The sequence below is a fragment of the Apus apus genome, chromosome 4 (assembly GCF_020740795.1).
Source record: "Apus apus isolate bApuApu2 chromosome 4, bApuApu2.pri.cur, whole genome shotgun sequence".
Lineage (NCBI taxonomy): Eukaryota > Metazoa > Chordata > Aves > Apodiformes > Apodidae > Apus > Apus apus.
In genome coordinates this window covers 20200471-20216529 of record NC_067285.1, presented here as the reverse complement: position 1 = coordinate 20216529, position 16059 = coordinate 20200471, and the positions used below count along the sequence as shown (strand labels likewise).

At 42.9% G+C, this 16059-nt stretch overlaps 1 protein-coding gene across 8 annotated transcripts in view; it reads right to left on the bottom strand.

Moving 5' to 3' along the window:
* The window catches only part of PAX2 (paired box 2), a 100398-nt gene that overhangs the window by 51223 nt on the left and 33116 nt on the right, over positions 1–16059 (bottom strand). For all 8 annotated transcript variants that reach the window (XM_051619381.1, XM_051619377.1, XM_051619380.1 and 5 more), the window contains 2 exons: positions 2298–2383; positions 111–230 (listed from right to left, as the gene is read on the bottom strand). In XM_051619381.1, coding sequence (XP_051475341.1) covers positions 111–230; positions 2298–2383 — 206 coding nt within the window. The remainder of the gene's footprint in view (positions 1–110; positions 231–2297; positions 2384–16059) is intronic.

Below are 16059 nucleotides of genomic sequence, written 5' to 3'. Positions count from 1 at the left end.
CTAAAACTGATCTAGCCCCTGGAGCAGCTGCAAACCTTGGCCTGAAATTGGAGCCTGTACACGGGGACAAAGAATATAAAAGGGAGGATGAGCTTCTCCCTTCCCCCTACCTTCATCACGTTTCCTCTTCTCGCCATTCGACCGAGGAATCCCCAGGATCCCGTTAATGGAGTAAGAGCCCACTGGATCATTGGAGGCACTGGAGACGGGAGGGGATGCTGTGCTGGGCACTGGACAAAAGGAAGAGGGAAAAAGGGCCATGAGGAGAGCAGCACAGCACTCAGGGATCTCCCAGCTGAAAGCTACGCATGCCACCAGTCTCGTAGGAAAGCCTAGGAGGCACTAAGCAGACTCCCAGTCCCTCAAACTGAAGAACTCATACTTGCTCTACGCTCATTTTGCGGCATCCCATCTTTGCTACTCCATTCCTACACCAAACTCCACAGCCTTCCAGTACAGGGCCATTAATAACAAGTAAAGTGTATTCTACGAAGAAGCTAAATGCTGTTGTCACATCCCAGCTTAACGCAGGCTTCCCAGTGCACACCATGGTAAATTATTGCAATGCTGCATAGGCCACATTCTCTAGTGATTTCCTAGTCCATCTGTGTTTTGCCAGATCGTTTCCTCTCAGCATTTTTCCCCCAGAAGTGCGTATGTTCTGTCTTAGTCAGACCAACCTCTTCCATGTCCACCCAAAACACTCATTGAAAATTACCTTCTTAGCATAGGTCAGAAGCACTTCAGTGTTGAGTCAATAAATTCAGTTCCTTACTAGAACAAATGGTGAGTTGGTGATACATACTCCAACCCAGGTTAGTAAAAATCTAGTGTCTTCCTTTTGCACTGACCAGTGTCAACAGGCAGACTCCTCCTGCCACTCAGAGATGACCAAGATTGCTCATGAGTTTCCAGTATATCAGAAATGACAAGTCATCCAGATTAGAAGTGATAATCAGTGCCTTAGAGTATAGAACAAGTAGAACTATGCATCAAGTGGCACGCCCATTATGTCCCAGTGTGTCCCAGTAATGGAGAGAACATCACAATTCTTATGGGCCACTACCCATCATTCAGCTCATAAAGCCTGAAGCAGTCAATACATCCAATACAAGCCTTCCAGGATGGAGCAGAACCTGTCACCACAATCCAATGTAGACCCACACTTCCCAGTACATCCCAGAGCAATGGGAGACTCCAGTAGCAGCACTCACAATCACTATCCCAGCTCACCCAATGCATTCCCTAAACATTGCACTACTTTTCCAAGAATAAATAATATCTGCCAACTCCATCTGTTATGCTCAGTGGTTCCCAGACCAGTGAGAAAGTCCAGATTAAAAGGGCATCCAGAAATGCTCTTCCATACTGGCCCATTAATTTAATTGTGTTCCTGAACATAGTTCACGTACAGGATTATTTTTGCCAGCTCTGTCTTGTGTAGACGAGAGCTTTCCAGTAAACCTTTGTATAGCAGCTGATTCTCAGTAACCAGTAGTATCTAAGAGAGCATCTTGGACCAGGAATAAGCCACTGTATTTCACAGTATCCCAGAATACTGCAGGTTTTTTCCTCCTCTCAATTGTTAATGGATAAAGCTATGCTAGCAACAGCAGACCATACAGCCCACAGAGACATCAGTGAAAAGTACCTCATCACATATCTAGCACAGTACCTTTAAACACAACAGACTAGGAGACATTTGGTCACTTTATTACAGCCTTCATCTTCTGCTCACCTCAACAAACCCATCTCCCCCAGCAGAAAATGCATTTTCTCAGTGAAATACACCCATTGGATACCTAACTGCAGAGCTAGAACAATGAAGAACTCAATTCTGAGGCATCAGAAATATCTTACCCTGGTCTGTGCATTACTAGCTCTAAGAAATGGACCAGTTGCAGCAAAGGGAGAGAAGAGATATTGAAAAAGAGACAGAGAAAGAGAGTCAGAGTAAGAAGAAGAGGAAGGTGAAGACTGGTGCTTAGACAGGATAGTGGAAAATACTTCTCTAGGGAGGCAAAGGAGAGAGCATGAATGTGAAACAGATGTTAGGGCAGAATGACTCTGGGCAAATCCCTACCTTAGGCTGGTATTTCTGCCATGATTCCCTTCTCTGCAATGCAACAAGGGAAACGAAGAATAGGAACCTTTGATTTCCACTGAGGGTTTTTTTCTCCCGCCCCCTCCTCCTTTTTGCTCTGCCTCACATCTGCTTTTCAGACTTTGTTCCCTCGACTAAGCTTCACCCTCATTTCCACTTGTTCTCTCACCACCCCTCATGCCAGTCTTCTTACCAATAGTATGTCCTGGTGCAGTTACGCCTGTCCCACTCCCATCCGGTGTTGGGTGAAAAGGTTGCTGAACTTTGGTTCTGATGATCCTAGAAAAGATCAAAACAAATTCAGAACTCCACTGCAACTTCTTGGTGCTTTTGCATACCCATGATCCCAGCTGTCAGAACCTGAAGCCTGATTTGAGCTCTGGGTGCAGCAGAGTAGCTTCATTTGCCTTCTTATGATCCTGATTCGACTGCTTTAATGGTCCAGTTTCCAGAGAGTTGTCTTTGCTCTGCTCTGCCATCTTTTTCCCCAAACCTGGGTATTCACTGTGTTACTATGGTGCTCAATGAATAAGGTAGGATCTCCTGTGTGTTGGCAACTGCATTATCATTTATGATCTCATCTACCAGCATGAGCATAAGGCAGTCTTTGCAGCTAACAGAGCCACTGATGCATTTACAAATGGTGTAGATTTAATTTTGTTGTGTACCTAAAAAATACCTTTCTGGCATAGAACTGAACGCTTTGAACTGATGGAAGCCTTGCCCAAAGCCTTTGCATTTCATAAATGAGAAAGTGGGAGCAGAACACATCTGTAGGAAGTGCTGATATGCATCACCAGGAAAAAGAAGCTCCAGCAAAGAGGGCAAAAATGTGTTTATCAGGTGGTGAATGAACACAGCATGGGAACACGAAAAGATGACTCAGTGAATGCCACCAAGCTCATAATGCAGCTCAGAATGAAAATAAACTGAACTGTAATTGTCAGTGCTCCGTTTCTTGCTACATGAAATCTTTCACCTCTAGGTCACTGGTTTAAATCCAACTGAGGTCAGTGGTGAAAGAAAATCACTAGCACCTAGTACTTGACTGGTAGATGCTGGGTATCTGTGACTTGGGAATGACTGTCTCACCAAGGAACTCAGCAAATAAGCCATGACCTGTGAAGGCTATGGAGACAAAATTCCTTTCTGAGATTAAAACGAGCCCCTCCAGTTAAGGTGAGTGCTGCAGATGGCCTTTGTCCTGAGTTTCTGGGACTCTCAGGCCTGCATTATATAAGCTTTAACTTCTCCTAAAAAATGTCTCCAGAAAGAGAAAGCAAAAAATACATTCTCCCTGCCCACCTGAGAGCTTCTCTTAAAGAGTCACTGTAAAGAATCTCTTAAAGATTCATTGTAAAGAATCAATTGGCAAAGCTTCAACCAAAGAGCAAATATATGGCTAGTGGGTAGGGTGACAGGCAGAGTGGTCGAGAGGGTATTTTTGAAAAAGCACAACTCCTGAGAATGAAACCTTCTTAGGAAAAGAAAGATATTTCAGAGGGTATCACCTCAGCATATTAGGAAATACTGATACACACATGATGAAGCCTAAGCAGTAGCTGGAGTGGCAGAGAGGCACCTAGGATGTAACTGGAGACAGGGAATGTGAAGGTTCTGACTGGGAATGGAGAACTCCACTACATATAAGTCACTGGTATAAGGGGGCCCTAATCTATAGCTGCTGAGGACCTATATTGAAGGTGTCTGAGGGCCTCACGGCCAGATTCTGAGGTCATGCTGACTTGCACTAGCTGAGGAGCTGATCCAAGAAGTCTGTGCTAGGGCAAATAATATAACTTTTTTCTTCTTTTCTGTTTTTTTCTTTTCTTTTCTCTCACATTCCCCCTAAAGCCCCCTGAAGTGCCACTCTGGTTGTGTGAGTTTATTGATTTCCCTCAGCCCAGAGAAACAGAAAGAGGGGATGGGGTGCAGGCAAAGGGATGGAAATAGAAAGCTATAAATTATTTGTGACAGGAAAGCAATAGTGCCAGAGTGCTGAGCACAAGTCCCGTGTCACTATTAGATTCCTTTTAGCCTGATGACACTGTAAAAGAGGTTAAGTGTCTGATGGAATCGTACACCTTGGGGGCAGGGGCAGTCCAGGAACAGAACAAGCCACAGAGAGCGGGTATATCAATTCTCCAGGCCAATAATATTCCCTTCATTGATTGCAACACAAAGTTCAAAAATCTCATTATAGCCAGGCAGACCTGCAACTTTTTAAAAATCAATAGAGTGATATAATGTATGTATACTTTGTATAAATGTATCTATCCATCCATCTATCCAAAATCTGCCTGAGACTGTCTAAGTTAACCTACACGTTATGCTGTGTTATGTTCTATTGTAGTGTAGCATAGTGAGTGGATTACAAGATTTTCCCTGCAGCCTTAGATGACATATTATGAAACAGCCTGTTAGCACTGAGGTGACATCAGATGGTTCCATTAAAACCATGATATGACATCAGATTCACCATTTGTACTGGGAGGTGGCATCAGACAGCTCAGCTTCTACTGAGGGGAACCATAAGATGAGCCTAATTATACCAAGATGGCCGAGCAGGCTGTGCTGAACCGTGCTGCTCAAACACTGCAAAGTTTTGAAAAGCCATTTAGAATAAAAACAGCCTGTGAAACCATAGTGGTGTAAAATGCCTGTCAATAACACTTCAAAAACCCAGGCAGGGGATGGAGAGGAAGGTTCCGTTTCCTTCCCTGTTCAGTTTCTGGTCTCTCAGCTGAGAGTGCCAGTTAGTGCCAGTTGTGACTGTGTTTATTGAGATGTGTCCGTTAGGAACTGGAATGAGACTCACCAGCTCATTTCACCAAGTAGCCGTCAGCTGGTAATGATTTTCGGTCACTACCAACCAGGGCCAGATTTCAGCTAGTGACCTAGAGGCGAAAGGCTCTATTCAAAAACATTCCCCTCCTACGAATGAAACTGGTTTTACGTCAAGGGAAAGTGTCTGACAACAGTGAGCAAAAGGGAGCTGTTCTGGTTGTGCAACCTCCAGTGGCTTCGGTCAAATAATCATTGGCATCAAATGTCCAGCAAATCTAATGAGGTCTCAGGTAGAAGGTATTTCCTATGACTAGAAGATGACGAAGAAGCAGGTCAAGAAGAGACTCTCTGTAGCAGTGCTCCTTTGCCCTACAGTAACAACGGAACTCTAGCATTCTAAGGAAAGAGGAGAAATTTCAGGATCCTAATGCTCAGCACAGAATACAGCAGCGTGTCCCCCTGGGACAATTCATTTAGGGACAGAGATAAACAGCAGGATAGCTAGGCATCACTGCTGCTGCTTTAAAAGTCTTCAAGTGAGTTTGTCTGACACAAGACCACCAAATGAAACAGCAGATGAAAGATGAACACAGCTGACCTGGTCCTGTAGCAACAGATGCAGCATAATAATGCTGTCTTAACATTTCAAGATTGCTGAAAGCTTCTCACCCTTACCAGAGACTGAGATACACTGTAAGCCAGCTCTGCTGCTGCAAACCTAGGATTTCTGGATTACTGCTGTGTAAAAGGTGATCAAAACCTTCATCACCTCTTGCTGCTTTTGATGGCTTGTTCTTGCCTCTAGACACTGAGGAAAGGCAAACCTTTTGCAGAACACTTCCTCAGCACTTCCCAAGAGCAGAAAGGACACAAATCTTGGCACACCAGTCAGCAGTGCTGATTTTTTTAAGTGTCAGTATTTTCAAATGTCTTTCTTTTCTCCAAAGGAAATTGTCACTTTGGACTAAATTCATCCCTGCTCTAATTCCATCACAGTCAGTGACTCCAATAACGGCATTTGTGTATAATTAGGGGAATAAACTGTTACTTACTGTAAATTCCCATTTTTCATTTTACATTGGGAGGTTTTTGCACAAGTTGCCTACTTTGAGTTTCAGAGGATATACCCAGATTTAATACATAACCTTCTGGAGGTTCAGCAACAGGACATTTATAGATCTTTGATTGCAGTAAAGCAACTGAACTTCATTTCACAATCTGAATTTAATATGTGATATTATCTTAAGTAATGGCATATAATGTCATTACAGTACATAGCATCATACTGTGAATTATACATCCATTCCTGGAATTCATGAGTTACCATAGTTAGCTTGTAGTAACTCTTTCTAGAGTTAATACTGCATACAGCTCCAGCAGAAACCAACTGCCTGTTTCCAAATGCCTTTGACTTTCTTAAACATTCAGCATTAAATCATGAGTTAGCAATGTTTGATTTCTCTTTTGTTATTTTCAGCAGTTTTAATGCAATTCCTTTTGTTGGTTCTGAATCTAGCTGCACAGGCAAAAGTAATCTCTCCTAGTATGATGATTGTAACAAAGTGTAATCAAATTTGGTCAAGAACATAGAAAGAAATATTAGAAGCTAAAATTAGCTGAGGCATAGTCCTTTCTGAGCAGAACTTTCTTTTACTTCTTGTAAATAAGCAAGTGAAAAATCACTTCTAAACCTGTCCAGAAATTATTTGCTAAAAGAATGACAGATTGTAGGAAATATCCCTCACTTCTCTGACATTTCTATCTAAACTCTCTTATAGCCTGACATACTCTGTAGTCTCCTCTCTCTCACTATTGCAGGCAGAGTCTTTAGACAGTATCTCAAATAAAAAAATCATGCTAGGGCTGATCAGAGGGAGATGAGGTAGGTCTGAATCATCTGGAGTCCCAATCTAACAATTCTTGTAATCCTGGAAGAACAGGTTGAAGTTGCACTAAGGGCAAGAGTGGCGTATCCTGCCATCCCAAGGAGACCCTGACAGATTTCAGAAGGCACTCCTATCCTCACTTTGATCCTTTGTAAGGGATTATTTTTCAGAGTGAAAGGATACACTCAGAAGAGCACCAAACTCCTTGTAATTGTTTGGAGTATTCATATTTTAAATGCTCTGTATTAGAAGCACATTACAAGACCCCAGGGTGTGCATTACTGGGTAATTAAAGCAGTTCTTGGAAGGCTAGCATTGTGAAGCTTCAGCCTTTTCTCTGCAGCATGTCCAAGGGAGGCTGTGATGGCCAAGGAGCACACACCCTGCTGTGCTGCCCTGCTTAATTAGTGCAGGGCTGGACTGCCGAGCCACGGGCTGTGCCGGCGGGGTAGAGACAGGGCAGCCTGCAGGGGACTTGGTGCAGGGCTCGGTGAGACACTGATCCCTTCTCTGCATCAGATTGCTTCTTACAAAAGGGCTTGTGACCATCCCAGTGATGTTGGCATCAAAGCACGCCTGAGGAAAAGAGGAATGAGAAGAGGCAGCTTTGGGGTCCTTGGTGACAGCCCCCATGAAGCAAACAATAACTGCAGATGGGTGCTGCACAGGCAGGCGCAAAGAGCTCTGAATATGTCTTTGGTTCAAATAAGACAGAGTCTTACGTTTCTGTGCACAGGTTGAGACACAGCTGAATTCACAGTTGAGGAAAATAAAGGCAGGGGGGAAAGTTTGCGCAAAGTTCAAAATGGAAAACAAGTTTCATAGCGTGGCGAGGAAAAAAAAAACAAGGGATTTAGAGGGCAAAGGAAGGGAAATAGAAAGCCTGATAGTTAGGGCCTAATCGGATTCTGGGAAAGGGCTTCAGTTCCTTGCTCTGTCGTATACCTCTCATCAAGACTTTGGACAAATGGCATTTCTCTCTGTGCTCTGTTTCCTGCCTGAAGTGTGAAGATAGGAGCATTGCGGTGCCACCTGGGGCACAGTGAGGACAGCTGGAAGAAGGAGTGAAGGGTTCAGACTCTCTAATAACAGGGGCCAAGTAAGTGCTTCAGCGAGCTGTAGCACAGTATTGGCTTCGTTCCCCTGCTTGAAGCAGAAGTGACATGTACCCTGCTGACAGTTACTGTACGTGAAGGAAAGAGAGGTAGGCAAAGGCAACAGGAGCTGTATTTCAGCTGCACTGGCTTTGGTGGTAGCATTTGAATTGGAAGCAGAAGATATAGTTGGAAAGATCAGGGCTTCAGTTGCCCCCCAAAAACCACAACATAATTTCCATACCCACCTCCCCCGCCAGTGGGGGACAGTAGCTTCTTCTACTGCTCTCAAAATCTACTTCAACACTTTCAACCCTCAGAACAACTGCTGACATTGGCAGGAGTAGCAGACTCAGCTTCCTTGCTAGCTGGCCTCAGGCTCTGGTGCTCCCCGCCAAGACAGCAGAATGCCTTAAAACCCTGCCATATTCAGGGCCCACAAGCAATATTCACACAGTCAAACTCTCTCCTGTCATGAAAATCACATTTCCTTCTCCCTACCTTTGGAAAGGGAGAAGGAAGAAGGGCGATCATATACTACATTAGTATAGAAGCAAAAAAATGACAGATTAATTAGATTGTTTAGATACATTGATAGTCCTAAAAGGTGCCTGAAGAGGGATTATCTATTTTCCTGAAGCTTCTAAATAGATGAGATGTCAAAATGGAGATGCCTTACATACCTCAAAACACAATCCTAGCCCTCCCTGAGAAGATTTGAGTCCTTATCTGCTGTTAAATCTGTGTAGGTCCATCAACCGAAGCTATGCTGACATCATGCCTGAAGACATGGGAATAAAAGGGCTACTTGGTTCCAGGTTAGCCTGCCCACTCTAAACACAAGAGAAAGCCCAGTACTGCCCTTTTCTCTCATTGCATTTCTTGGCTGCACTCTGAGGAGTGGCAGAATTCACAGCAGCAGTTTTACTATCTGAAGGGCTTAGAGAGGAGCTAGGATTTTTTGTTGTTTTAAATCAGTGACCCATGATGACACCATATGGTTTTATTTCATTTAATTTGAGCAGAGCATTAATGTTCAGCTTCTAGCAGATCTCTGCCCATTCCAGTTCTACTATGCTACGTGGTACAAGTCCAGACCTAAGCAAGAGGGGTAGAAGTAAAGGAAGGTGAAGGTGCCTGCCTTCCAGGAGGGGGAAGCTCTGCCAGGCAGGGGGATGGCCTGCCAACTCCTGCTGCTGAGCAGTAACACACCACTTTATGCCACTGGTTCTGATAGGGTTACCCCCATCAGTCCCCTTGTGGATAGGTTGCCTGTCCTGACTTCCCAAAGTAAATTGCTGCATTAGCCTGTAAGAAATATTTTCTTATTCATCCAAGTGGAATTGTGTCGGGGTGCACAGCCCACCTGGGTTTTCAGAAGGTGCGCTTGAATAGTTGCTGTGTTCTGTAAAGCTGTGGTTACAGAGCCATCAGGACCCAGGCTGGTTGGTTTAAAGCTGGCTAAAGTATATCTACATGAGCTGTAGTCAAGCAGTGTCTGCAGCATAGAAATGTCCTGAGGCAGGTGTTCCTACTTATATTACACTCAATGCACGTTTGGAAGGCTTTCTTTGCAGTCAGGAAAGCCAGAAATTCATTAAAATCCAAACATCTAGAAGATGTCATACAGTTTACGAAGTATTGGAAGCAAATTTGATCCTGGGTGTAAATGTCTCACATCCCAGGTTTAAGGTGAATTAAGAAAATCTTAAAGGATAAAAAGGGTTCTCCTGGTCTTGGATGTAGAAACACAGGCATGGGAGGAACCACCTGGGTCATCAAGTCTATGATCATATGCAACCAGGACATTCAACTCGCTGCACTTAGAAGAGTATCCGTCCCTGCAGCTACAAACCTATCACTCCCCCTCAACAAATACATAATCTCTGCAACAAAAGACTAAAAGCTTCAAAAACAATAAACGACAGGAAGAAAGCAGGGGAGAAAAATTGCTGGTGGCTAGGTCCCCTTCAGTAGCAAGAGATTTCTGGCATGAAAATGCCCAGAAATATTTGAGCTCTTAGGAATTAAGCACCTTCTAAGAGTACATCTGCAATGATTGCAGTTCAAAGCAACATCTTCAGTTACCTATGGACTGGCCAGCTTGGGTCCTGCTAGCAGCACTGCTGCAGCAGCATGGAGCTGGCATAGGGCACAGCCCCACGAGCTGCCAGCACGCCGGGGGCTGCCACGCAGCAAGGGCTGGAGCTCTCAGAACAGCAGCTGTGCCAGCAGGTGAGTTAAGAAGACCTACAGAAACACATGGGCTTGCCAAGGTTAAATATCTTAATCTGGAGCATGGGAACTTTTAATTGAAAGCTCTGCTTTGAGCCTGTTTCCAGTTATTAAAATTCAGGAGTCTGTGTTGAATTCCTTGTGGACATTAATTTTGATTAACAGAAGACATGTGTGTAGTAGGAGAGGAGTCTTGGACTGGGAGGAATCAGATAAATGTAGATAACATTCTCAACTCTCTTGCAAGCTATGCCATACCTGGTATTTTGTGTAAAACCTCAGATCTTGGAAGATAAGAAATTTCACTTTAATATCAAGGTATTTCTGGCTTTCATGGCTGCAAAGACCAGGTGGAAGTGGGACTGACTGCCTCTCAAGGGGCCAAAACTGAAGGCAGAGGAAAAAAACTCAAAAACATTTATTTACAGCCTTGTGAATTTTATGCTGGTCTCTCAGTTTTGGAGGGTATTGACTCAGGACGTTTTAACTCTTGGGCTTGGCAGCACTCTACATTAGCTCTGTGTTCTCTGTGTATTCTGCAGAGTGCTCTACCACAGCATGTGCTTGAGTGCGTTGGCTGAGGAAACGATTCTCTTTACAGGGTTGTCATTGTGTGTGCCCCCCTTACATTGTCAGAACTGGTGAAAATTTTATAGTGGATCCCTTACCAGTAGAAAATGTTTGCCGCAAATCAAAACAAAACCAGTTCTGGGAATGTGTCAATTTAGATGCTATTTTTACCTTGGGTTTTAAATAAATGAACAAATTTCTGAGAAAAATTTAAGCCTTATCAGAATGGAAAAAATGTGGTTTTCCCTTTAAAATGACCTTTTTTGGGGTGAATGAGAGACTATGCTAAGGAAATTAAAATTAGGATAATATATTTAGATTTTATTGAAACAGCACGTTCCAACTGCCCTGCAATGTAGCTGTAGAATTTTAGTAAAGTTGTGATTCCAAATGAAAACCATGTTGAAAAGCTGAAAATTTCAACAGAGTATCTGTACCTTTCCCTTCCTGTTCTAGTTCTCATTGTTCTTGGTGCTACTTATTTTTTACTTTATCATGCTCTTATTATGTTATAATTTACCGCACATTGTGCATGCTTGCTTATCCTTGCCTATGGGTCTGCATTTATAACTGCGACTTATGGAGCTGGACATTTGGGTCACATTTTATATATTCAGAGCCCGTGAAGAATTGTTGAGCATTTATTCAACCGTTACAGTTTTTAACAGAGTTTAATGGGAAATAGGCTGTTCATATCTGTGGCTTGTAACCATAACCAGCTAGCTGTATGGATGTTGCTGTACAGCACCAAGCACAGCTACTGCAAATAATAACTCATAACCACCTGGAATGCATCCATAACAAGTCTATAATATCCATTATGTAATATCAAACATATCTGAATACTGATGCATCATTAATGTGGAATCTTGCTTATAAGGCCTATATTGGTCTGTGCATTTGCATAGTTGTGTAAGTTTGTGAGTGCAGGTCTGCTCTATTTCTAAATCACATATCTGGCATCCATCTGATTAACTGCAGAACTACAGGTTTCTGTGGACCTTCAAGAACCTATTATTTCTATCCTTTTCTGTTACAATCACAACAGCTGATACAGAGTACACTGGACTTTTGGCCTTTCTCCTGGCCTCTGTATAAATACAGTTTCTGTCCATAGGAGTTAGCAGTCTAAGGGCTTACCTACATATGGCTATGCAAAATAACTAATTTGAATTAACTGAATGTGTGAAATTGAAGTGGTCTACTTAAACTACATTACACCTCTGACTCCCTTGTTTAGAATTAAGGCAGCTTTAATTTAGTTTAGCTTAATTCACTTTGGAAATTAAGCAAACTAAATTCAATTTAGGACACTCAAATTTTGAATGAGCATCCAAACAATGTTTTAATGCTTTTAACCAATGCACTTGCAGAGTTAATTCAGATTAATTTTCTCATTTGCCCCTGTGTAAACAAGTCTGTTGCCTATTCCCTGTCAATGAAACCATCTCAGCTGAGACTCCTTCAACAACTCCAAATTGACAAACAGCCTCCCAAGAGCAGCAGTTTAAATGATCCTCCCCCACGCACAAATGTTTCCTCATCCCGGCAACTTTTCTCCCCATGAGCTTTAGTGATCTCCAAGACTGACTTGTCCAGAGCTTGACACACTGAGCCAAGCACTATCTGGGGCAAATGTAGAAGAGGAGCAATTGTTTAACACTGTGTAAAGGCCTGAGTTATAAATATTTAACTATTCAAATTTTACAGTTTAAGCTTTTGCAGTGGAATACTGTATTGCAAATTACAAGATATACTTCCTGAAAATCACAATATTCTAGAGAAATTCTCAGTGATTTTATCCAGTTCTATGATTTCAAAACTTGGTCCTCTTAATCTGAATTAAGTACTTGTTCACCTAATGAATCAGAATACTCTAGCAGTAAATTAGCATGTATTTAATTTTTTTGATCTAACTTAGATTGGAGAAGACCAGATGCAATCAGGATTCATAGGCAGATGAGTACAGATGAATATATGTGATGGTATTTATATATTTTGCATATATCTCTGAATATACTGTAGTCTAAGAAGACAGGAGGTAGCGTAAGGTGGCCACAGTAATGATCAAAACAATCTTAGAAATAACACGTAAGTATTTTTTATGCAGAAATTTTTATCTGTTTAAAGCATCATTAAGGAAATGTCAAACTTTTCATTACTTTGCTTAATTTTAAAACCACACTGTGTATATGGTCTAAAGATGTCTTAGGAGGAAAATTAATTAAACATTATTTTTATCACAATGCGAAAAAGGCCTTGAAATGTGGCCTTTTGCAAAATCCCAGCTCAGAGAAAGCACCTGCCTTAAATCTTTGCTAAAAAGTCAACCAGACAAATAAAACAACAACAACAAAGCAAAGAAAGCCCATTTAAGTATCCCAAGTCATCAAGTACTATTTGATCAGATGGTTAGGCTATATTTTTGTGTGCTTGTTTTTTTATAGTTAGTTCTAATGAATAAATGGTGTTTGACAGGTACTACCATCTCAGATCTTTGGTAGAGAATTAGCATGATTTCACGGAAACAGTTATGAGTATAACATAATAAGGAGACAGTCTATAGATTAATATGCTTGTGCAGAATTCATTTGGGGGTGTGTGGGCAACCAGTTATGTGCAGCTAGCTAAAAAGATACCCCTGTAAGTAAAATCTAGGTTTGTAGCAACACATCCGTTTGTGTGAATTTTTTTGTGTGGATATACAGACATACGAGGCTGTGCTGGTGTATTAGTGTGTGCATGTGCTTGTGCATTTGTGTGCACAGTCATCTGCATGTTTGTCTGTCTGCAGGTATGTTTCTGTGTGTAACCTGGCTGTGGTGTTTCTTGAATAGCAATGAGCTCAGTAAAAGCATGTATGTATTTGTATCTATGTATGCCTCCGTCTGCATACGGATGGGCTTGTGTGGTGTCTGTGGATGCATTTCTTCTTATGTAGTTTGTGTGTCCCTCCTGTGAGATGGATGCCTTGTTGTGGTATGATCTTGGTCACTGTCTGTGCTTTCATTCCCATAAAAGACAGCATCCTTCAGCAGCAAAAAAAAAAAACGCACTGAGCATCAGGAGACCTGAATCCTGACCCAACCTCCCTGTTGATGGGCTTTGTGACTGAGCAGGCTCTTTTGATTCCCTCTGTGCCTCGGTTTCCCCTCCCATCTATTTCACTATTTTTTACACAGGCTGTGGATATATACTGTCTACTACTACATGGGCATATGTAATGCCATATGTGATGGGCTCTGTCTAGCTCAGTCAAGACCCAAGGTTCTGAGAGGACCTCTTGATGCTATGCCACTGCCTTACAGAAATATTCATCCCTGCACACACCTGCCTTCCTGTGCTGGCATTTGGGTGTCCATCTGTGCACTAAGTGGCTGGCTATTTGCAGTTTTGTTGAAGAGTTTATCTCCCCCGTGTACATACAGAGCAGGGGGAGGTGGAAAGGAAGGAGTTATTAAATGCCAAGCGGATATGCAATAAATCCTATTGATTTTACAAACTCCAACTTGTCTTCAATCTCTTTCTGTTCTTTATCCTGGGGGCATTGAAACAAAACCCTATTTTAAATACCTTTTCTTTCCCTTCCCCCTTTCCCCTCCTCCCACTCCCCAAAAAAGTGTCAATATTTTATTTGGATTTTTAACTTCGCTCCATAACAGTTGTTTGACCTCCTGACTCATGTGAGTCACATAAATTCTAGGACTTTATTCAGGAGCCATGTTCCTGCTATTGAATAAGCAATTTGGGAGGGTGAATTAATGACTTGTGCTGTTGCTGGAAAGTCCCTGAAGAAATATTAAAATTGCTTGCAGACTGAATCAATACTCACTGAACACCCAGCATGAGGACCTGGGCTTTTTAATGGCTACAAGCAGCAGCACTGGGTAGAGGAAGGGGAATTCCTGTACACACAGCACACGCAGACACACCCAGCCAGCAGCAGTCTTCCCCCAGCCTGACTCTCTTTTTCAATAGCAGCATATTCTTGTGCATGCAGCCTGGTACAAGCTGATGCCTGCTTTGCCAGAGAAAGGACTTAAGAGTCTGGTTCCCCTGTCTCCCTCTCAAGAAGATCACACAGGATTTGCAAAAGCCAGCTGTTCAGGCCTTGTGTGAAGCACCTGGGTTGGCCTGTTCTGGCACAGCCTGTGAGGTGCAAGGAAGGTCGATCATTTGTGGTGTTATGAACACGTGTGATGTGTCCACTTTGCTGTTTTCCTCTCTGAAGGGTAAAGACACTAGCACTGTGATAGATTTGGTTGTGCTGCTGTGTTTTGGGAAGAGGTCTGGGGTGTTTGGCAGAGGCCCATCTGTGAGATGGTTCTGTGGCTTTGGGTACTGAACAGTGTCAGCATCCATTCACAGTGCAGATGTGTTGTGTTTCTGATATTCAGTAGGTTTTTCTTTCTTACGTTGGCTTGTGTCACGATGAGTCTTTTGAATGTCATGCACCCCTGCTTGTGTTAAGAGTAACCGCGTGATGCTTTTGGTCATTGAACAAAGATGTCACTTCACTGGACCAGTTTATTGTGATGGCTGCAAGTGCAATCCTGCATGGTACTGAGTGCCCTGGGGGTCCACCAGCTTCACTAGGACATGAATGTGCCCAGCACACTTCTCACTGAGGCTCTTAGTATTTTTTACTCAATAGGCTGACAGCAGCCAGATTTTGCCCACACCCTGAGTTTAGCTCTAAACGCCCGCTGGCAAGAGTGGGTTTTGTTGCCAGAGTTTTCAAGTCTCCTTTGAGAATGCAGCCCCATGTTTTGCCATTGTGGTCGTGAATGGCTGTTTTGTATTCGCTTGTTGGGCGGCTGTTATTGTGTATTAACACCGGGGTGGGTGTGCTTTGTATGACCGCATGTCTGTCTCATTGATTCCATCAGTATTATTTAGTAATCGTGTGTCTCCGTGATTGAGTTAGTGTGAATTTCAGGGCTCCTGTGTATTGAATAATGATGTCAGGGATTGGGTTGTTTGACTGGGTAATGGCCTCTTTTCAGTGTTGTAAGTGAATGTGTCCTTCTCCTGTTTCCCTGTCTCAGCTGGAGCAGGATCATTTACACTAGGTGATTCCTTAAGATGCTTACAGGCACCAAAAGAACATCCCTTTAGCTCCTGAGCTCTCCCTGCCAGCGAGGTGTGCCGAGGGTACACTGCGCATATATGTCTGACACACAGGGTGGCACAACTGGCTGGTTCTCAGCCACATGCATCAAGAAGCGGTCTGTGGCCGCTTGTGAATAATCATGTGGATGTGTTGGCATATTTCTAGGGCTATGTGAATGTGTTCACATGTGTGTGCACCTTCAGTGCACTCAGCAGTTTTGCTAAGACTTGTAAATTATATTTTTAGATAAATCTCCAGATCTGAAGTTTC